The sequence below is a fragment of the Spea bombifrons genome, chromosome 2 (genome assembly GCF_027358695.1).
Source record: "Spea bombifrons isolate aSpeBom1 chromosome 2, aSpeBom1.2.pri, whole genome shotgun sequence".
Classification (NCBI taxonomy): Eukaryota; Metazoa; Chordata; class Amphibia; order Anura; family Pelobatidae; genus Spea; species Spea bombifrons.
The window spans coordinates 126,590,642-126,614,688 of NC_071088.1; the positions used below are offsets into that span (position 1 = coordinate 126,590,642).

General features: G+C 38.5%; 1 protein-coding gene across 1 annotated transcript in view; it reads left to right on the plus strand.

Annotated features, from left to right (window-relative positions):
* Nucleotides 1–23,269, plus strand: part of SACS (sacsin molecular chaperone) — a 35,973-nt gene extending 12,704 nt beyond the window's left edge. The window contains exons 3-10 of the mRNA XM_053456423.1: nt 1,079–1,229; nt 3,835–3,922; nt 4,023–4,108; nt 4,270–4,381; nt 4,592–4,738; nt 5,215–6,697; nt 7,121–7,212; nt 11,091–23,269. Coding sequence (XP_053312398.1) covers nt 1,079–1,229; nt 3,835–3,922; nt 4,023–4,108; nt 4,270–4,381; nt 4,592–4,738; nt 5,215–6,697; nt 7,121–7,212; nt 11,091–22,639 — 13,708 coding nt within the window. The 3' untranslated portion in view covers nt 22,640–23,269. The remainder of the gene's footprint in view (nt 1–1,078; nt 1,230–3,834; nt 3,923–4,022; nt 4,109–4,269; nt 4,382–4,591; nt 4,739–5,214; nt 6,698–7,120; nt 7,213–11,090) is intronic.
* The last annotated feature ends 778 nt before the right edge of the window (nt 23,270–24,047 follow it).

Sequence of the window (24,047 nt, forward strand, 5' to 3'; positions counted from 1 at the left end):
TACCCCGCGTACATATTTTTTGATGTCCAAGACTTCCACATCCATGCTTAATATATTATCCCATATTACATATTTTTAATACTATTCGCTCAAGGTATTTGGGGTAGTGATTTTTTGGATGTTTTTTCATTATAGAGGAAGGGGGCAATTTTTCTTCTTCATTTATTTTCTTTTCTGTTTTTTTCGGGGTTTTTCTTTGCACTTTTCATTTTTGATGCCAGTGATGTCATGGTGACTGGCCTCCCTATCATTTTTATTTATTTTATATTTATTTATATATATTTATCACATTTAGTTGAAGTGGGAGAAACTGTTTTTCTCCCTCTCCCCCTCCTGATCTGGCTGTGCTGATCACTCAAGCAAGACTCCATAACCCTGCATTGCCAATTGCAATATGCACGATCAGCCAGCAGGGGTAGAAAGAGACCCCGCTGAGGCTCTCCTGTTGTCAAGTCACACTCGGTGGTTTTCCGCAGTGACATCTTAAGAAAGGGAATGCTCAATCTCATGATCAGGCATCCCATGAATTACTGTGTCCTGGCGCACGTGTCGTGAGCCGCTACACACCATCAGACGGCAGGAAGCCAGCGACAGTCTGATCTCCGCCGTAGCTGCGGGGAAATGTTCCTGGCGCTGCAACAAAGTCAGGACATACTGGTACATCCTAACGGGCTTCTTGCCACAGGTATTATGGATGTACCAGTACATTCTAAGGGGACTGAAAGGGTTAATGTCCGATTAGGAGGAATAAAAAAGCTTTCTTGTGATCAGAAAATACAGGTTATATAAGTCATAATAGATGAATGAGTTTACACATGCTTTTGTTCTGTTGGATACGACCCATTCAGAAAACCTTATAAATAGCTTATAAGGCCCGATAAGAGATCATAGAAATAATTAAAAATAAAACTATGATTTACATCCACCACTTACTTAACCGTTTTCTTCTTTTCCCCATATGGTTCCTGGATGGGTTAGCAACCCATTTCTTTAAGTGGCATGCTGTTGACTTTTCTGCCTCTTGTAAATGGCAAACTTTATAGAAACGTGTTCCTTATTTTTTGCCTTTTTTTGACAGGTTGTCCAGAGTTACCGTCCTACATGAATATGTTGGTTGTAGGACTTTTGAGGTGCCTGCAACAATTCTCGTTGAAGACATCAAGCATTTGATCTATGGAGAAACTCATTTTCCCGTCTCAGAACAGCGGCTTCTGTTCCGCAATAAAGAGGTTAGTTGTAAAAGAATTTGAATTCAGACAAAATATGGTTTATGCAAGAATCCTCTACGATGCCTATGTAAACAAATAAACAGACTAGGAAGGCCATTTCACATTTCACACGATCAACCCCCTTGTAGAGATACATAGAGCTACTTGGGACTCAATGAAGTTTATTCACTAAAGGGAGAGTTGGCAGCAGAGTTGAACTTTATTACTTATGATATAAGGGGAAACACTAGGACGTTTTTCTAGGAAGAAGGGTTATTATTATTATACATATATTTAAGGCTTATGACAAGACGAGAATTGGCAGACTACGACAAACCGATACATTAGGTGGAGAGAGCCCTGCTCGCAAGCTTAAAATCTTGAGGGATGAGCTGGGCCTGGGTAATGTGTAATGTAATATTTAGGGAGACTCATGACGTATAGTGAAGACAAAGACAGAAACCTCAAATCTCCTGCCAACTCTCACTTTAGTGAACAGACCCATCAATCATGTCTTTTTACAACTATGCCCTCTGCAACCCATTCAGTAACACATGGGGGTGTTTACCATTCAGTGAGTTACCTTGATTATAAAAGCCCAACTTGGTTCGTCTTGGAGGAAAAGCTAACTCGGGTTGTCCCTGGAAAATCCATAGTTAGCTTAGTTAGAATAAGGTGTTCAGGTCGCTACAACTCACTGTTTAGTCAGTAAGCCCCATGATCTCTACAGTACTTTCTCTTTTCAACACTGACAAATGCTGACTCTTACATACATAGCGACAGGTGTCTTCTTAAGCGGTGGCATTAATGCTCAATTTGTGTAAGCAAACCATGTCTGCTTTAGTGTCTTTGTATCTCTGCTGTGGCTCAGTGACTTGATTGCTGTCTCTTGACAACTTTTATGTCAGGATCGCTGGATCTTTGTGCAAATGCAATTAAAAAAGCACTATTGGGCTTCATAAAAAACTTGAAGACACGGCAGACGGCAACACTGTTTCTTCATAATTGCTGGCAACAAATGTATTTATTATTTACATTAAGTATAATATAAGTATAATATATCAAAATAATTGGTTTAACCATTTATAGTTAACCCTGTATAACTAAACACTGTTACCCTACAGTGCTGAAAGGGTTTAATATCCTTTTATATGTATCTACGGTATATTATTCGATGTGTTTGTTTGCGTTGACACAAACATTTTGTTGTAGTAACGTCGTTCTTAGTACTAAAACCCTTTCACAAAACCCTTAGCCACTGATTCCGATTGGCAGGGGTATTTAGTTTCCACAGGGGCTGTTGGTGTACATGGTCGGATAACATTACATAATTTGATAGCGTGCCAGAACTGAGTACAGTCTTTTAACTGCTCTTCAATGAATCCCTAATGATCCAAAGCAGGTGTCTTACGTTCTGGAGGTCATGCTGAGGAGACTTGGAACTGAAGCCATATCTGGTTCACTAATGAAGGCATATTACGGGGTCTCTAATCAGTTAACGTAGTTGGTTTTATATGTGTAATTTAATAAAAATCTGAGATTTTCCCCACAGTCAGTGATTTTGGAAGTGAATTCTGTTATCTTTGATGACCTTGTGGCTCCCATGTGCTTTACAAAATCTATAGACATTAAGGGAATCTGCTGAAGATTCCACAGTCTGGCCACATTTCTAGGAAGGATGACCAGGGAGGCATACTGTTGTACATTCCAGTGGAAGCAACATTTTGCCCTATGGTTGAGTATCATCCCTTTAAGGAATTTTAATGTTTAATTTATCTTTGCTAGAGTGATGTGCCATTATAGTTAATGTGCAGCATTATTAGACTATATGTAGCTGCATTCTAGAATTTACTTTGTATTGTGTTTGCATCTATGTTGAGTTTTTGTTCTTACTTTAACTTGCTTTGCGTTACTTTAACTTTGTAAATCTTTTAAACCTCAAGCTCATTGATCGTTTTATTTAGATTATAAGCTCATGAGTGGGGCCCCAATAAGCCCGGCATTCTTGCCTGTAACTTTTCGTAAAAGCACCATAAGGCTAGATGGGAAGCACATGGGCACAGTCCTCAACTCCCTGTTACGTTTGCATATTTAAATGTATATTTGTTATGTATGTGTAACCACCTCAGTTAAATTGAACAGAGCCGAGTAATGTGTTGGTGCTTAATAAATCATGGATAATAATAGTTAAATGAACATATTAACATAATTACCTATATGCTCCACTAGCTAAAATCTTTGTTACTGATGTAGAGTAGAACCGGATTCCTATTTCTGTCTGGTCGGTGTGTTCTTGTAATGTTCTTGCACATATATTTTGAAATGTACTTTTGATAACTTGTTGTTTTACACATAAATAGGTTTTAATTTCCGAAGTCATATGTAGAATTTTTAAAGTTCCTGAATTTAAAAGTTCACTTGTGTAACCTGTAGTTTCAGGAATGAGTAGAAGGTGAGTGTCACAACGTTTTAGATAAGATCAAAAGGTGCTGTTTCACAAACAACATTGATAGCGTTCTATATTATGTTAAACAAATACACTTAAGCACATATATCATTGTCTCTGCTATTCTGTTTTTGATCACCTACCTCTATTAATATTTTAATTTCACATTCTTTTCTTTAGCTGTGCAACAGGACACGAATTGGAGACCTGCCTTCTTCAGATTCCAATATATTTTTAAATCTGCAATCAAAAGGACTCAGTGGAGGAGGTACTTCTAGAAATGTGTGACATAACATAATTGATCTATTAATAAAAGTGAAAAAAAAGAATCAATTGATGTTTAATAAAATAATTTTTTTGGGGCACAGGTAAATTTGGACAGACAACTCCTCCACTTGTTGACTTTCTTAAGGACATTTTAAGAAGATATCCTGAGGGAGGGCAAATCCTGAAGGTAAAATTATATTCTCCGTAGTCCCTTGTATTACATCTATTCAAACATTTTATCTTCACTGCTGTCTGACTCTTATGAGACGTTCTTATGAGTGATTCACACACTACTTTTTACATGACATTGTAGTTATTACATCTAATTTTAGATGTCTTGTGTTTTAGGAGCTGATACAAAATGCTGAAGATGCCGGTGCTAGCGAAGTCAGGTTTATGTATGATGAAACATGCTATGGCACAGAATCGCTTTGGTCAAAAGAAATGGGCCAGTATCAGGGTATGTGTTTTACTGTAAATAAAAGCAACCATGGTTGAAGCAGACCTGGGCAACATTTAGCCATCGTAGAAACAAAACTGGTGTGATGGTTCGATAGATATGATATAAGTTTGCCATCATGTGAAGACAGCACTCAGTGCAAAGGTAATCTTGTTTTTGTAAATGTTTCATCATTTCTGCTTTTCCACTAACTGTCTTATTATTACCCAGGACCTGCACTTTATGTATACAACAATGCAGTTTTCACAACGGAAGACTGGAGTGGAATTCAGGAAATCGCAAGAAGTCGCAAAAAAGACGACCCACTTAAAGTTGGACGATTTGGAATTGGATTTAATTCTGTTTATCACATAACAGGTGAGTGATGGTTCATACAATTCGTGTTTTCTATCACCTGCATGTTGTCTGTGATATTCCACTCTGAGTGTTCATGTTTGGAAGAAAAGATGATTATAGTGCGTTTATCCCACATGAGAAAGAAAACAAATCTGAGATATATTAAATATATGAGATTGTGTATTTTATTATATATTAGTAATATATTAGATTGTGTGTGTTTACTAGGGTAATCCCCTTGTTTCTGGTAAGGATATGGGTTATTTTTTAAAATATTACATTACAGTATATTGGTTTACCCACCTTTTGTATGAAAAACTTTAAAAACATTATGTTTCTGCCAAATTGTGGTGTGGATAATTTTAATAATTTATCTTAACCTGGAGGGTATACATTGACTCTTGCCCTGTCTTGCCCTTATTACTTATTATGTCAGTTACAGATTATGAATTAATAGGATATTGAATTGATTTGTTTTCTCATTTCTTCCTGTGTAGATGTTCCCAGTATTTTTAGTGGTGATCAGATTGGAATGTTGGATCCCCATGAGTTACTTTTTGGTCGTCATGAATCAGGCCAGTGCTGGAACATTAAAGATGACCGCAAAGAAATTTGTGATCTCGTGGACCAATTTGCACCATACATTGGTGTTTTTGGCAGCAGCAAGGAAACTTTTGCTGAAGGTTATTTTCCAGGAACCTTTTTTAGATTCCCGCTTCGTGTCCAGCCTTCTTTATTAAGCTCTAATTTGTACAACAAGGAAAAGGTTCTGGAACTGTTTGAGTCTTTTAGGGCTGATGCAGACACTGTACTACTTTTCCTGAAAAATGTGCAGAAAGTTTCTTTGCATATTCGTGAGCGAGATGGGTCAGAAAGACTTCTGTTTCAAGTAACAGCTAGTGAGAACAAGTCACTGAAACATGAGCGTCCCAACTGTATCAGAATGCTTGAAAAAGCGATTGATGGCTACTGTAAGAGCGTTCCCAGCAACAGCATAACTTGTGTAGCCTACCATGTAAATATTGCTGTAGAGGATGAAAGTGTCAACGAATCACAGACATCATCTTGGTTGGTTTGTAATGGTGTTGGAGGCCGGGGTATATGCAGTGAATTAGACCGTCTTGCCGATGACTTAAAATTTGTTCCAACGATTGGGATTGCCATGCCTCTGTTAAATTATGGAGAAGAAAAGGGGGCTGAATCTGAATTTATAGGTAGAGCTTTTTGTTTTCTCCCATTGCCTCCAGGGGAAGAAAGCAAAACAGGTCTTCCAGTTCACATCAGTGGGTTCTTTGGTTTAACTGATAACCGTAGGAGCATCAAATGGAGAGAACTGGACCAATGGCGCGATCCTGCTGCTCTTTGGAATGAGCTTTTGGTGAAAAACGTTGTTCCAAAAGCATATACCACCCTTATTTTGGAAGCAATCAAGAGGATAGGGACAGGAATGAATCCTGATTTTCCTCTGTCTGCAGAGAGTATTTACAGGGTTTGGCCAGATGTGGACAAAGTGAGGACACACTGGAAGCCTGCCATAGAACCTCTGATAAAGGATTTGTTACAAAATGCAGTCATATACTCATCCAATAAATGCTGGCTAAAAGAATCAGATGTAAACTTCTCAGAACTTGATGAAAGTAAAGAATACTCAAAAACAATCCTAAACTACCTCCAGATCTCAGGGACTAAAACAGCTAAGGTACCAGCTAATGTTGCTGCTGCATTCCAGGTTCCTATCAATAGTTCTAAACAAGTGAAGAAGGTATCTCCGGCACTTCTGCGTCAAGTATTAAGAAAGTGTGGGCATAAAGGACCAGCTCACGAGAAGCTTCACCTGCTTGAGTTTGTACTTTGTGACCAGAGCTACAGTGAACTCATTGGACTTGAGCTGCTTCCTCTACAAAATGGAAAATTCATTCCTTTCTCTTCTTCTGTATCAGATAAAGATATAATTTATATGACATCAGATGAGTTCCCCAGGTACTGGTGACATGAAAAATCCTTTCCTAAAATTTATTATTATTATTCATTTTTTTCATTCTAACATAATTTTATTTTATTGCTTAGAGATGTGAATGAATCAATTGACTAGAAGTGCATTATATATATTAATATATACACACGCACACACACTATTTGGACAAAGGAATTGGGACACCCGACCATTACGCCAATGGGGAATTTCATGACATTGCAGTGTCTTGGTATCCCTAATTCAGCATACCAAGACATTTTGGACAATGCTGAGCTTTCAACTTTGTGGGAACAGTTTGGGGAAGGCCCTTCCAGCATGACTGTGCCCCAAAAATAAAATCCAAATCTTTGTTGAGGGCTTTGGGCCTTTGTTTGATAAAGAAATAATTTTTTAAAAAATCTTTTTTTTCTTTTCTTTCTTTCCTATAGAACTTTGTTTCCTGGACTTGAAGGAAGGCTTCTCTTGGATAACCTGAAGCCTGAAATTCTGACAGCCTTAAAGGAAGCTTCATCAAGTCGAGGTAATAGTCCATTTTCATACATTTGTCACCTAATGTTGAAGAGAGTGAAGTTAGGTTATCTTGCCTACTCTTTTATGGGTATAACCCTATTTCACCGTATATATGTCAGTATGTTTTGCACATTTTGTTGTTTTTTTTATACTTGCAATTAGCTAGTTAGTATTAATATTTATATGCAAAATTGTAGCTGCAGTATTTTGACTTTGTATACGGAGTTGGTGGGGGGTAGACAAGCTTGACCGTCGAACTCTACCACAGAAGGTATATAGTGTTTTAGATCACCCTATGGGGTGTCATCTTATACCCCAAATAGTTATGTCTATGAGACATCCACTTCTGCCGATACGCCGTTTCAAGTACTTTGAATTTTAACTTTCTTGTTCATAGTTTTTTGTCTGTGACTGCAGAGACCTAGGAAGAACTTTAAACTGGCCTGGCTAGAGGCATAAGGCAGAATAGAAGCGACACAGGAGAGGCAGGCTGTTACTGCGGGGGGGGGGTAACACATCTGCCACTAGTAAAATGTGTCTTTCTGTTGATAACGTTCACTTATATACAATCTCCAACTCCCATTGCAAAATAATTTAATTATTTCCTTGCTTTCTAGTCTACTTTATAATCCCCCTCTTCTTTACTACAGCAAAATGATCAAAGTATCAAAGTTGAAATACAATTAGATCATATACTTTGTGCCTCTTGTGTTTAAAGAGTCACTCTTAAATTGGCCATACAAGTCATTGTTAATCTAGGCTGGACTAGTGATTGTGTTTAAAGCGAGACAATCGTTTTATTACACTAACTATAGAGCCTCCTAATTGTAAAAGACACAGATTTTTGAAACCTAGGAACTATTTTGTGATCTATTTGGTCATATATATGTTACTGTAGGTCCCTGTGTAGAATGAAATCTTGGCCACTCGCTATATATTTTCCTGATAAGATATAAGATAAAAACACATGTTTTGCATCCTCAAGATGAAGCCCCAAGATCCAGTTAGAAATATCTATTAATTATTTTTAACAGTATAATTTATTGCATTATAGCACAGCAGCTCCTGTGGGGATATGCAGGTATGTGGTACTGAAGTTCATGCAGATTGGTGTATTTTTGGACTGCTAATCACAGCTCTTCATGTTAAAAAGCTAACAGATAAACAGTGAATGCAAGTGATATGGTTTGTAGTATCTTTCGAAATTCCAAATTACTAACGGTTTAACAAATGAATCTTGTGAATGTAGTATATGCCTGCACTAAAACAACGGAATGTATTAAGGGACGGGGTTGTATTTATCAAGGCGAAGGCGAATTAGTTATGGAATTCTCTGGATGTAACACTTTGACCAAAATTATGGTTTGAATAATATTGATTAGTGTTTTCAGATTTAACATTTTTATTAAATAAAGCATGTGCTATGAAGTTATAATAGTTTTATTGGTATTGTACTGTTATTGTATTGTTATTGTAAGCTTTCGTTGGTTTAAGGCTTTAGCAGCCTCGACTGGCTGTGGGTGGACACACGCTGTGTGCTCATAAGCTGCACATCTTTCATTTCCATGAAGGAACAAATCTGATAACATCTTTTACATTTATTTTTTACATTCGTTTATTTGTTATTATCCATTTATGTGGTCTTTTTTGCCCTCCAAACAGCCTAACGAAGCTATGCATGGGTGATATCACTGTACACAAGAGATATTGCTGAACACATATTGGGGTGTTGTCACGAAGGGTGCACAAAATTAAAAAACCCAACTCTGTCCTTAAGGGGTTAATGTGAAGAAATAGGGTCTCCTCAGCCCCACTGTGCCTTTATGACAAACATTATATGTAGCTGCTAAGCCCCTGCCCCATTGTACTCATGGCACCCAATTTCACCTGGTTGGTTAGATAACAAAAATCAGATTTCAAAATCTAGAAATAAGACTTCAAAATATAAAAATAAAAAGAGATATACACTCTCTTTATAAAGCTCTGCAAGGACTCCTCCAGTCCCAAAGATGTCTGTGTGCACTATAGGGACCACATTTTTGGACACATATATTAAGTGTATGGGATGTATAAAACCACAGATGGGAGTTAGTTATTTGGATTACATACAACAGACTTAATCAGTGCTGGTCAGTATGATATAAAATGCAAGTGTCTTTGTAAAAATGACTGATGCGGTCATCTTAGTGCGCGCATACACTATGTCAGAGGACCACCGGTGCTTCTGACAAACAAGCTGTCGGGAAGCAGCCACCGAGCAGTGTTTCTCAGCTGCTTGACTGTTGAAATGAATGGGTAAGACTCGCTTTTTAACATAAAACAACTGCAATTTCAAGAGAATAAAGTCCAGCGGAATGACAAAAAAACTAGCTACATGTTCCCACTTACACTAGGCAGATGTCAAGCTCTATGTTTCTGGTCTGTGGCGTGTACTGTAAAATGAATCAAACATGTGCTCTAATCATAACACGCTTAGATTTAAGTACTGAGTCAGGTAGCTAAAATTTGGGACAAAGGTCTGGTGAAGTCAGTTGAAGAGTCTCCATAAACTCCACTTGCTTCTGTGTTTTGCGTCATGCAAACTGCGCCATTGACGTGGGGGAGGCTTTTAGGAGAATTTGTGGACCGATTCCTCCACACTAATTTACATTTACAGCTTCATTTACATGCAAAGACGCATTCTTTCATTGGTGGTCACAGGTCGATGTATTTTTGACATCATCTGGTTGATCTTTCTTGTATGGATGTTTTATGTGTTATAGATATATGTGACAACACACTGGATTCCTTTATATTTGTAACTCTATTATGTATTACTGGTTCTTTGTTGACAGAGTCTCTTTAAGAACTTAATTCATTACACTATAGGCTTTAAATGAGTTGCAGTGAACTACTCTTACCAACGTAACCGTGTTAACTGTGTAGCAGGTTCCTCTTGTAAGAAGGCAAGCGCCAGTAGCGGATAGGTAACATGGTCTTCTGGCAGAAGTCGTAGAAGCTAAGAGAATAAGGGGACTATGCATGATAAAAATGTTTAATGTGTTGGATTGTGGTTTCGTGAACTGTGGGATTTTGAGAACTATGTCCTTGCATGAGCTTTGAAGTTCAGTAAGATAACTCCTGCATGCCATTTCTTACACTAATATACCTGAAAGGCAGATTTGTTTGGTGAGTATCTGCTGCAGAAAGGGATGCAAATGATGACTGCTACAGAGAAGTGCTCTACCACTTATATCTCATCTGTGGCCCTTTTAACTTCCCAACAGGTTGAAATCGTTGTCTGACACTTTAGATTTATGTGCCAGGTTTGCTAATGATAACAGATGTGCTGATAACAGCATGACAGCTCTGTTAGTTACTATTAAGCTGTTTACTTGAGGTACTTTTTTATTAGGATTTGGTTACAGGAAGGCATATGAGATTAGTTTGTGATTAAATGGGTATGCAGTTATAAAAAATTGCTGTGTTACAACTTTCAAACCGCAGCTTACCAGATAAACAGACAAAACTGATTTGAAAAGGAAAGTTGCCACCATAAGGTGCCTAAAGAAAAATGTGTATTATAGCAACATAACGATAGCTGAGGGCAACCTTTTATCTTTCCCATGACTATACTATTGAAAATTGCAGTAAAGAATGACAATCCAGCCTTGAATAAAATACAAAAGTAAGGAAGACCTTTATTTTCATAATTCATATAATTATAAAGTTGTATACAAACATGAGTGATTTTTATTTTTACTACACTATCAGGGAGCATTCAAGAGACATTAAAATGTTACTTTAATATAAAACATTTTATTTAGAGGATGGGGAAAGTCATCACTAGGTGATTTGTGAAATCACTTCAACAACTGTTCTGCTAATGTTATTTTACTTTTGTTACAGGAAGACCATGCACTCAGCTGCAACTATTGAATCCTGAACGTTTTGTTCGCCTTATTAAAGAAGCTATGAATATGATATGGCCCACTAGAGATTTAGTTGTCAAGTGGCTTCCAGGGAAGGATAAGAAACATCCCGCCATAACCTGGATTAAAATGGTGTGGAAGATTTTGTACATGCATTTTTCAGATGATTTAACGTGCCTGGATGATATGCCACTCATTCCTACCAAAATACTAGCAGAGGATGAAACATCTCTGGAGCTTATTCGTCTGAGGACGCCATCACCTGTAATTTATGATGATGAATCTGATGCCCAACTTCCAGAACATTTGCCTGAAATAATTAAGATCCTTGGTGGGATTGTTATGAAGAATATGGATCCTTCCATACAGCATCCTCTACTCAAGAAATATGTTTACCCACCTACGCCCAGCGCTCTTCTTCAAATAATGGATAGGATGTCTTTACAAAAACTGTCCAGTCAAGTTGCCTCATTAAGTCCAATTCACAAAGATTCTCTAAGAAAATTCCTTGCTAGCTTGACAGATATTAATGAGAAAGAAAAGAAAATTATACAAGAATTGTCGGTGTTTCGAAGGATCGAACAGTCCTCGCAACAAAAAAACTCTTTTGTTTTTCTCAGAGGCTGCAAAGTTCTGCATCACAATGCCAAACTTCCACCGAATGTCAAGCTTTCTTTCCCTATAATCGATAGCAGTGATGAAGAAACAATTCGGCTGACCAAGATGCTGAAAGTTGAACAGGTGAAAACCATAGAGTGTCTAAAACTAATCCTACAAGACGTAGAAAAGGGTTTCTATTCAGGGGAAGAGATAACAAACATAATGCTTTGGGTTCTTGAAAATTTGACTTTCCTAAAAAATGAAAATGCAGCAGTAATTAACTGGCTAACATCTCTTAAATTAATACCGGTACTGAAAGACAAGTTTGTGGCAGCAAGTGAGCTTTATGATCCCGAAGTGGATATTCTACAGAGCCTGTTTTGTGCTGAAGATCAGATTTATTTTCCACCTGCGGCTTTTCTGTCTTCAGATGTTTTGCACTCCCTTAGGCAAATAGGTTTAAAGAATGAGTCTCATTTGTTGGAAAAAGACATTATTCAGGTTGCAAAGAAAATTGAAGCTTTGAATGGTGCATCTGCTAAAAATCATGACATTGTTGTCAAAAAAGCAAAAACTTTGCTGACCATCCTGAAGAAGCATCATAAACTGTTGCAATCAACAGAAGCAAAAGCAATGTTGAAAAAGATCAGATGGATTCCTGCTGTGAAAGAGCGACCACCAAATTATCCCAACTCTTTGGTTTGGCTAGGAGACAACTTTAAGCTATACTCCCCCGGTGAAATGTGTGATATTTCTTACGCTATTCTGATTGGTTCTTCTGTGCCGCTTGTAGAGAACATGAATGATACCATTGAGAAAACTCTTGGTGTTGTCAACACTCCTAACATTGAAGCAGTTCTGCAACATTTAAAAGTTGTTGTAGACTGGAATAATTCAAATACTAATACAGATGAAAATTATTATCAGTTTCAGCATATACTCATGGAAATATACAGCTTTATGCAGGGCTGCCTGGAAAAGGGCAAAGAATTGTTTAAAGTCCTTTCATTTCCCTGGGTGTGGACAGGCAAAACATTTTGTTTCCCCAAACAGGCCATCATAACATCTTTCCCCAGCCTTGATCTGCAGCCATACCTGCATAGTGTACCAAAGACAATGGTGAAATTCCACAGGCTGTTCAAGTTCTGTGGTTCAATTGAGCAACTGACCCCTGAACACGTTTTTCTGGTTATCGAAAAAATATATGAGCAAAGTCTTCAAAAAATGGATAAAGAAGAAAACAAACAGAATCTTAATATTATGCTGAACATTGTCAGATGGTTATACAGCCACCAAATTCCTACAAGCTTAAACACACCGTTACCAGTCCATTTTAACAAAGACCCTTCAAAGATTGTAATGAGGCCTATTCACGAATGCTGCTACTGCGACATCAAAGTAGATGACCTCAATGATCTGCTGGAAGATTCAGTAGAGCCGATAATATTGATACATGAAGACATACCAATGAAAACAGCGGAGTGGCTGAATGTACCGTGCTTAAGTACCAGGCTAATCAACCCTGAAAATATGGGATTTGAACAATCAGGCCAAAGAGAACCTCTCACGGTAAGGATCAAGAATATTTTGGAAGAATATCCTTCGGTATCTGATATCTTTAAGGAACTGCTTCAAAATGCTGATGATGCGTCAGCCACCGAGTGCAATTTTATGATTGATATGAGGAGGAATATGGATATAAGAGAAAATCTTTTAGATCCAGGAATGTCAGCCTGCCATGGACCTGCTTTGTGGTCATTCAACAATTCCGAGTTTACAGACAGAGACTTTCTAAACATAACAAGACTGGGAGAGTCATTGAAAAGAAGCGAGGTTGACAAAGTAGGAAAATTTGGTTTAGGCTTCAACTCTGTGTATCACATTACGGATATCCCTATCATCATGAGCAGGGAATTCATGATCATGTTTGATCCTAATATTAATCATATTAGCAAACACATTAGAGACAAGTCTAACCCGGGTATTAAAATTAATTGGAGCAAGCAACAGAAAAGGCTCAGAAAGTTTCCAAACCAATTCAAACCCTTCTTGGGGGTTTTCAGCTGTCACTTGCCACTCGCAGTAGAGGCTCCTTATTCTTATAAAGGAACTCTTTTTAGACTGTCTTTTAGAACGCAGCAAGAAGCCAGAGTAAGTGAAATCAGTAGTTCGTGTTACAACACAGCAGATATTTACACTCTTGTGGATGAATTTAGCTTATGTGGCTATAGACTTATCCTCTTTACTCAAAATGTAAATGCAATGGTTTTGAAATACCTAAAACCTGAGGAATCAGACCCAGATTTGGCACAAGACACAGTAACCATTAAAAAAACATTGTGCACTTCCAAGGTTTTAACAACAACTGCCAGGATTTTGAGCGAAGCAGCAAAAGTGATGCACACTTGCCGCACTACTAAAATACTTCCAACGGAAATGCCAAAGTCCTCATGCATCTTGAACATTGTCGTTGAAGAATTCCATCATGTGTTCAGACGCATAGTTGATCTCCATTCTCCTTTATTTAGAGGCCCAGAAGATGACCCAGCTACCATTTTTGAAAACGCAAAGTCTGGTCAATCTAAAAGAACAAATGAGGAGTTGCCACAAAAAACTGTGGAATCTACCACATGGCTGCTATGTTCTTGCATGGACATTGGAGAAGCATTAAAATTTTCATTGAGTGAAAGTGGACAAAGACTTGGACTTGTCCCTTGTGGTAGCGTTGGAGTGATGCTTTCTGAAAATCAAGAAAAGAAATGGACTGTGAAGCCTTTTTCAAATAACATTGGAGAAGTTTTTTGCTACCTACCGCTTCGAATAAAAACTGGCCTGCCTCTTCATATTAATGGCTGTTTTGCTGTAACATCCAATCGGAAAGAAATATGGAAAACCGACACCAAGGGAAGATGGAATATTGTGTTCATGAGACACGTGATTGTTCGCTCTTACTTAGAGGCGTTATGTGTTTTACGAGACATGTCAATCAGTGGGGAGCTATTAAACTATAGCTACTACTCAGTGTGGCCTGATCCAGACTATGTCCATGATGATTTCTCTATAATTTGCCAAGGGATTTATGAAGACATTGCCAAAAGGAAAGGCAAAGACCGCATGAAGGTGTTTTCGGATGGATCTTCCTGGGTTTCCATGAAGTATGTGAGATTTCTAGATGACTCCTTACTTAAGAGAACTGATATTGGGCCACCAGCCTTTCAGATTTTCCTGAAGTACCTGAAAAAGACAGGTTCAAAAAATCTGTGTGCTGTTGAACTACCTTCCTGGGTAAAGAATGGTTTTGTGGAGGCAGGATGTCAAGATGTACTTCGTGAAAATACGTTTTCTGAAAGGCAGTTTTTTTCAGAGGTGTTTTTTCCACATATTGATGAAATCCAGCCAGAGTTGCGGGATCCTTTAATGCTTTTTGTTTTAAATGAAAGGCTACAAGAATACAGGGAAATCCTGCAAGTCACTCCATGCATCCCATCATCTGGTCCAGGAAATCCGCTAGTCCTTCCTTCTAGATTAATTCATCCCGAAGGTAGAGTAGCAAAGTTGTATTATGACAGTGATGGACGATTTCCATTTGGAACTTATCAAAATTACCTTAACCCAGTGGTCTTGGTAAAACTGGTTCAGTTAGGCATGGTAAAAGATGATATTTTTTGGGATGACTTGATAGAGCGGATTGATTCAATAACAGTAATCAATAAAAGTGATCACACAGCAGCTTGCACAAGAAGCAATATCATCTTAAGCCTGATAGATGAAAAACTGAAATTCAGAGACCCACAGGCCAAAGAGTTCTGTAAAAAATGTCAAAGTTCCCCTTTCTTGCCATTTCTAGCAAAGCCTGCCGGATTTAACTTACATTGGAAAGGAAGTGACTACCAACCTGAAGAGATGTTTCCTGCAACTGAACTTTATACAGCTGAACATCAAGACACTGTTTGCCTTTTGAAGCCAGTTCTTAATGAAAATTCCCCTTCGTTCAAGGGTTGTGGATCAATATCGTTGGCTGTCAAGGAGTTTTTGGGTTTACTCAGGAAACCGTCGGTGGAGCTGGTGGTGGAACAACTAAAAGAAGTTGCAAAATATTCTGATGGAATTACATTGTATCAAGAGAATATAACGAATTCCTGCTATAAGTTTCTAAGCGAAGCAGTCCTACAAAGTGAAACAACAAAAACAATGGTTGTTGGAGAATTAAAGCAGTCTAATTTCATCCTTGTTGAGAACATATATGTCAGCCCAGAAAGGGTTTCTTTTCAACTGAATTTTGATGCAGCACCTTACCTCTACCAGTTACCAAATAAATACAAAAACAACTTCAGAGAACTTTTTGAAAGTGTGGGTGTAAAGCGAGCATTCACAGTGGAAGATTTTGCATTGGTTCTTAAAATCATAAAAGATGAAAGCAAAGGTAAAAAAATGACAGAAAATAATTTCCAGCTTTGTAGGAGGATTGTTAGCGAAGGAATATGGGGACTAATTCGAGAAAAAACTCTAGAATTTTGTGAGAACAATTATGGCCAGATACTCCTGCCAGATGCCAATCTTAACCTCCTACCAGCAAAATCATTATGCTACAACGATTGCCCATGGATTCAGGTAAAAGACTCTACAGTGAAATATTGTCATTCAGATATCCCTCGAGAGGTGGCGGTAAAACTTGGGTCTATACCAAAAAGACATAAAGCTTTAGAAAGGTATGCTTCTAACATTTGTTTTACTACCCTCGGAACTGAATTTGGCCAGAAGGAAAAACTTACTAGCAGAATTAAAAGCATTCTAAATGCATATCCTTCAGAAAAGGAGATGCTGAAAGAACTTCTTCAAAATGCTGACGACGCAAAAGCTACAGAAATATGTTTTGTGTTTGATCCGAGGCACCATCCCACAGACAGAATATTTGATGAGAAGTGGGCACCTCTGCATGGACCAGCACTTTGTGTATACAACAATCAGCCTTTTACAGATGATGATGTGAGAGGCATACAAAACCTGGGAAGAGGAACAAAAGAAGGGAATCCCTGCAAAACAGGACAATATGGCATAGGCTTCAATTCTGTTTACCATATTACTGATTGCCCATCATTCCTTTCTTCAAATGACATAATTTGCATTTTTGACCCTCATGCAAGGTACGCCCCAGGAGCAACTTCAACGAGCCCTGGTCGCATGTTCAGGGACTTAGACACTGACTTCAGAACACAGTTTTCAGATGTGCTAAACTTATATTTGGGGAACCTTTTTAGCCTCTCAAGTGCTACAATGTTTCGGTTTCCACTTCGGAATTCAGAAATGGCCAAGACATCAGAAATTTGTTCAGCCCCTAGCTCAGATAGGATGGTTCAAAACCTGCTTGACAAGTTGCGGGCCGATGGAGCAGAACTCCTGATGTTTTTGAACCACATGGAGAAAATTTCAGTTTGCGAAATAGAGAAGAACACTGGGGAGTTAAGAGTGTTATATTCTGTAAGGGGCAAGATTACAGATGGGGACAGGCTAAAGCGGAAGCAGTTTCACGCATCTGTAATTGATAGCGTCACCAAGAAAAAGCAGTTGAAGGACATACCTGTGCAACAGATTACCTACACCATGGACATTGAAGACTCAGAGGGAAATCTAACTACATGGTTAATCTGTAATCGATCAGGATTCTCTAATATGGAAAGGGTGCTAAAAAGTGTTATATCGGCTCACAAAAATAAAGACATCACACTGTTCCCACGCGGAGGAGTTGCTGCTTGTATTACTCACAATTACAAAAAACCTTACAGAGCGTTCTGCTTTCTGCCCCTTTCTCTGGAAACGGGACTCCCGTTTCACGTCAATGGACATTTTGCTTTGGACTCTGCAAGGCGTAATCTGTGGCGAGATGATGATGGGGTCGGAGTAAGAAGTGACTGGAACAACAGCTTGATGACTGCCTTGGTAGCTCCTGCATACGTAGAACTCTTAATTCAGCTGAAAAAACGCTATTTTCCTGGTACTGACCCTACAATATCAGTGCTGCACAGCACTCCAATACACACGGTAAAAGACATTTTGAAAAAGTTCCTGTCGTTTTTCCCTGTAAACAGACTTGATTTACAGCCAGATTGGTACTGCCTTGTAAAGGCCCTGTACATGTGTATCTATATGGATGGTAAACGTCTTTTACCCGTGGTGCGTGCCCCAAACGTCGATGGCTCCGATCTGCAGACCGCTGTCATCATTACATGGGTTAATATGTCTGCAGTGAATTCCGGGAAGCCATTCTTCGACAACCTGCTCCAAGATGAATTACACCACATGAAAAACATCGAATACAACATAACGACGCGGAAAACAGTAGCCGAAAATGTTTATAGACTGAAACATCTTCTTTTAGAAATTGGCTTTAACTTGGTTTACTACTCTGAGGAGACCGCAAATCTCTACCACTGCCTTGTCGATGCAGGTATACCTGTTAGCTATGCAACTCCTTCAGATGTTCGCAATTTTTTGATGACTTTCTCATCTCCTGACAGTAATTGCCATATTGGAAAGCTGCCATGCCGTCTTCAACAAACAAACCTGAAACTATTTCATAGTTTGAAACTTTTGGTTGATTATTGCTTGAAAGATGCAGAAGAAAGTGAAATTCAGATTGAGGGGCTGCCGCTTTTGATTACTCTCGACAGCGTTCTGCAGACTTTTGATTCAAAACACGCAAAGTTTTTAACAACTTACCATGAACTCATTCCATCCCGTAAAGATCTGTTCATGAATACTCTTTATCTAAAATATACCAATATTTTGCTTTCTTGCAAAGTGGCAAAAGTTTTTGATATCAACAGCTTGTCCGAGTTGCTGTCATCTGTGCTCCCCAGAGAATATAAAACTAAAGTGGTCGTTCAGTGGAAAGAAAATTTTGCAAGTGAATCGTGGTTAAAAAACGCATGGCATTTTATCAACGAGACCATGAACACCAAAGAAGAACAAACTGATATGAATGCAACATTTGATACTGTAGTGGATACACTGAAAGATTGGGCTTTGCTTCCCGGTACCAAGTTTACTGTATCTTCCAACAACCTTGTTGTTCCAGAGGGTGACGTATTGCTACCTTTGAGTCTCATGCACATTGCGATTTTTCCAAACGCACAGAGTGATAAAGTGTTCCATACCTTGATGAAAACTGGCTGCATTCAGCTTGCACTAAACAAAATGTGCGCGAAAGACAATGTCTTGCTGCCTCTCTTGTCGGTACACACTGCAAACATTGACAATCCAACCAGCATACTCAAAGCCATTCAACACATGATCCAGACTTCAACATTCAAGACAGAAAAACTTGCAGAAGCTGATTTTGACGCTCTTCTAATGTACTTCAATTGCAATTTGAATAATCTAATGTTGGACGAGGCTACCAGCATTCTAAAGTTACTTCCGTGCTACAAGTCTGTCAGTGGCCGCTATGTGACCCTTTCCAAGTATGGAACCTGTTATGTACTTACCAAAAGCATTCCATTAGCTGAGGTAGACAAGTGGTCTCACTCTTCATCTTGTGCTTTCCTTGAAGAAAAAGTTAATCTGAGGGAATTGTACAGCGCTCTGGGTTGCGTCCCTGTTGATGACCTTGAAATTTATTACAAACACCTTTTACCAAAGTTTGAAAACCTTTCCTATAATGCAAAATTGGAGCACTTGATTTACCTGAAAAACAGACTATGCAGCATTGAAGAGGCCTCAAGCATGAAAGAACAACTGAATGCCAAATTGGAAGACCTTTCATTCATTCATGATGCTAATGGTCGTCTTAGACCTGCCAAGCATTTCTACGATCGAACTGTCCGTGTTTTTGAGGTAATGCTATCTGAAAAATTATTTGTACCTCTGGATTTCTTTAAAAAACTGGAACAAATTACAAAACCTAAAAACCAAGCTGCTTTCCTTGTATCATGGATCAAATTTCTAAGAAATATAGGGCTAAAGCATGTCATTTCTCAGCAACAAATGCTGCAGTTTGCAAAGGAAATAAGCATGAGAGCAAACACTGAAAGCTGGACCAAAGAAGTCCTGCAAAACACTGTAGAAGTTCTTCTTTATCATGTCTTCCAAGAAAGAACAGATCTTCTAACAGGAAACTTTTTAAAGGAGCTGTCTATGATACCATTTCTATGCCCAGAAAGAGCACCTGCAGAACTTGTACGTTTTCACCCTCAATATCAAGAAGTAAATGGCACACTACCACTTATAAGATTCAATGGAGCACAGGTAAATCCCAAATTTAAACAAACAGATGTCATTCAGTTACTTTGGACGTCTTGCCCTATCCTGCCTGAGAAAGCAACTCCAATAAGCATAAAAGAACAAGAAGGGACCATTCTTGATCCACAAGAACAGCTGGAACAAGTATTAGCATTGCTAAATGTAAATACTGACCCCTCACTTGACAAAGTCATTAACAATTGCCGAAACATATGTAACATTACAGTGGTTGATGAAGAGATGGTAAAGACGAGATCAAAAGTTCTCAGGAGTATCTATGAGTTTCTTAACACCGAGAAAAGAGAATTCAAGTTTCAGCTGAGAGGTGTTGCCTTTGTCATGGTTGAAGACGGATGGAAGCTTTTAAAGCCAGAGGAGGTTGTAATTAATCTGGAATTCGAATCAGACTTTAAGCCGTACTTATATAAGCTTCCATTAGAGCTCGGGACATTTCACCAGCTGTTTAAGCACTTGGGCACTGAAGATGTTGTTTCTACAAAACAGCACACTGAAGTTCTTAGTCGAATATTTAAGAACTCTGAAGGAAAACAGCTTGATCCTAATGAAATGCGAACAGTAAAGAGAGTTGTTTCTGGATTACTCAAAAGTCTTCAGAATGACTCAGCTAAGGTGCGTAATGATCTAGAAACTATCCGTGATGTTGCACTGTATCTGCCAAGTCAAGATGGAAGGCTGGTGAAATCGAGCATTCTAGTGTTTGACGATGCTCCACATTACAAAAGTAGAATACAAGGTAACATTGGTGTCCAAATGCTTGTCGATCTCAGTCAGTGCTATATGGGGAAAGATCATGGCTTCCACACAAGAATAATAATGCTTCTTCCTCAGAAATTGAGACCAAGACTTCTTAGTAGTATACTCGAAGAACAGTTAGATGAGGAAACACCAAAATCATGCCAGTTTGGAACATTGTGTTGTTTGCAAGGAAGATTACAATTGTTGCTGTCATCTGAGCAGTTTATCACAGGACTGATAAGGATCATGAAGCATGAAAACGACAATGCGTTTCTAGCAAACGAGGAGAAAGCAATCAAGCTTTGCAAAGCCTTGCGTGAAGGTCTGAAGGTAACGTGTTTTGAGAAGCTGCAGACAACATTACGTGTAAAGGGATTCAATCCAATTCCACACAGCAAAAGTGAGACGCTGGCGTTTCTGAAGCGATACGGCCATGCAGTCATTTTGCTTTACATACAACATTCAGATAGCAAAGATATCAATTTCTTGCTAGCGTTGGCCATGACTTTAAAATCTGCAACGGACAATCTAATTTCTGACACGTCCTATTTAATTGCTATGTTAGGATGCAACGACATATACAGAATCAATGAAAAACTTGACAGTTTGGGAGTTAAATATGACTCCTCAACTGAGCAGTCAAAACTAGAGCTTCCCATGCCTGGCACTCCGATCCCAGCAGAAATTCACTATACGCTTCTCATGGATCCAACAAATGTTTTTTACCCCGGTGAATATGTTGGCTATCTAGTTGATGCTGAAGGAGGAGACTCCTTTGGGTCGTACCAACCAACCTACACATATGCAATTATTGTTCAAGAAGTGGAAAAAGAAGATGAAAACTCTGAGTTCCTGGGGAAGTTTTACCAGATTGATATTGGATATAGTGAATACAAAATTGTCAGTTCCCTCGATTTGTATAAGTTTTCAAGACCAGACGAGACTGCCCAGAATAAAGACAGCACTCCTTCAACACCAACAAGCCCAACAGAATTTCCACCACCTGGTCCTAGGACAGCGCCATCTTTTCCTGGTAAAGAAAGCAACAAAACATCTTCTTCCAAACACCAGTCTCCTAAAAAGATCAAGCTGAATTCTTTGCCAGAAATCTTGAGAGAAGTTACCTCCATAATGGAGCAAGCCTGGAAACTTCCTGAAACTGAAAGAAAGAAGATTATTAGGAGGCTTTACCTAAAGTGGCACCCTGATAAAAACGCAGAAAACCTAGACATAGCAAATGAGGTTTTCAAACATTTGCAGAATGAAATAAACAGACTCGAGAAGCAGGCATTTGTGGATCAAAATGCAGACAGAGCTGCTAGAAGAACATTCACATCCTCATCATCATCAAGGTTCCAGTCTGAAAAATTTTCATTCCAAAGATTTTATACTTCCTGGAATCAGGAGGCCACAAGCCATAAATCAGAAAGACAACAATACGATGAGAAGTTTTCTTCCTCCAGCGGGTCATACGATTCTAAACGATTTTTCGTACCCCCCACATTTAAGTCTGTGGGGAACCCAGTGGAGGCACGCAGGTGGCTAAGGCAGGCCAGAGCGAATTTTTCTGCTGCAAGGAACGACATGCACAAAAATGCCAACGAGTGGGTCTGTTTTAAGTGTTACCTGTCTACTAAGTTAGCCTTAATTGCTGCAGACTATGCCGTTCGAGGAAAGTCAGACAAAGATGTAAAACCAACTGCCCTTGCACAGAAAATAGAAGAATATGGTCAACAGCTTAGCGGACTTACTAACGATGTTCAGACATTAGAAGCTTATGGTGTGGACAGTCTGAAAACTCGCTATCCTGACATGCTCCCCTTTCCACAAATTCCAAATGATAGGTTTACATCAGAAGTTGCCACGAGAGCCATGGAGTGCACTGCGTGCATCATAATAAAACTTGAAAATTTTATACATAATAAATTATGAGTTTGAAACAATTCAGAGCTTCTTAATATGCAATCATAGCAGATTGAAGTCTCACGCAGTGTAACAATGATTGCTTTAAATGTCAGTGTTTTCCGTGGAATTAATTTCTAATTCTAAGGCAAGCCCTACTATCTCGCAGCAGTGGCCACCTGATGAATTGATATAAGTGCAATAACTTATAATATAGGGACAACGCTGAATATAGGATGCAGTTGTCAAAATGTATGGCATAGTACTTATTTTTATACTTTGTGTAATGCTAAATGAATGTGTTTTATAAAACACAAGAAAAAGGACTTCAAACAAAAGTATGTATGTATGAAATAGTATATTCCTGCAAATATTTTTTGTTCCTGTTCGTCATGGAGCCGTGTACATAAATGTCAGCCTCGACAAAAAGCTGTGTACGCTGAGAAGAAAAAAGGGCAGCGGTCCTGGCAAGCTGGCTCGTTCATTTTAATGCAAGGGAACTCATGTAAGCTAAAAAAGCACCCTGATAACATGTAATTATTAGCCCAACATGCTTGATGTACAGTAACTATACAATCCTGTCAAACAAAAGATTAGCTGGTTCACTACCCGTTTAGGGTAAGATTAACTCATTGCCTTTCTTCCCGTGATTCACTCCCTTATGTAGGGAGTGGAGTGGCTTTATAGTTAATAGTCCTTAAAGTTACCTCTCCTAAGACATCCAACGTGAGTGTCAAACGTCTCAGAACGCATTAAAGACCCTGTAAAGTTAACTTTTAGTCAAAGAGTTAATTCACTGTTTGGCACTTTGAACGTTTGAGAAATGTTCTTGTCCATAGGAGTGACGTGCACTTTATAACTAAAGCCTTTCAATACAACAGAGAGTCATTGCAAAAAGAACGGTTGCCACTCTGAATATTGCCAATTTTGGATGTCCTCTTTCCTCCTAGTAAGTCTATTTATTGCAATAATCAGCTGGGTCTGGTTTTAATATTATAACAGTTCAAAAACACTTAACTTACCCATTACCCGTAGCACATATAGGAATATTCACCTTTCATTTTATACTGCATACAAATTATTAGCATTGCAAAGTTTTTTTTGTTACCTTTTTCTAACCATATATATAATGATCAACTGAGGAGAAATGAGCGATTAGTTAATCATTTTCAGATATGCACTGAATCTTTTCAGTTGTTCAATGGATGCTGGAGCCTTAACAATTATTTGACTTATTTTATAATCAAGAAAAACATATATAAATGCTTATAATAGTAGATTGTAAATTATACTTATTTTATTGGGTTGTGTGAGAGATCCACTTCCCGTATGTGTTTTTTGTTTCCGCAGGTTTTTATTTCTTGTTCAATACATGCCTTATAATGCTTTGTTTCATCAGTATGGATTGTTTGTAATAAAACATTGGTGGAAAACTTTG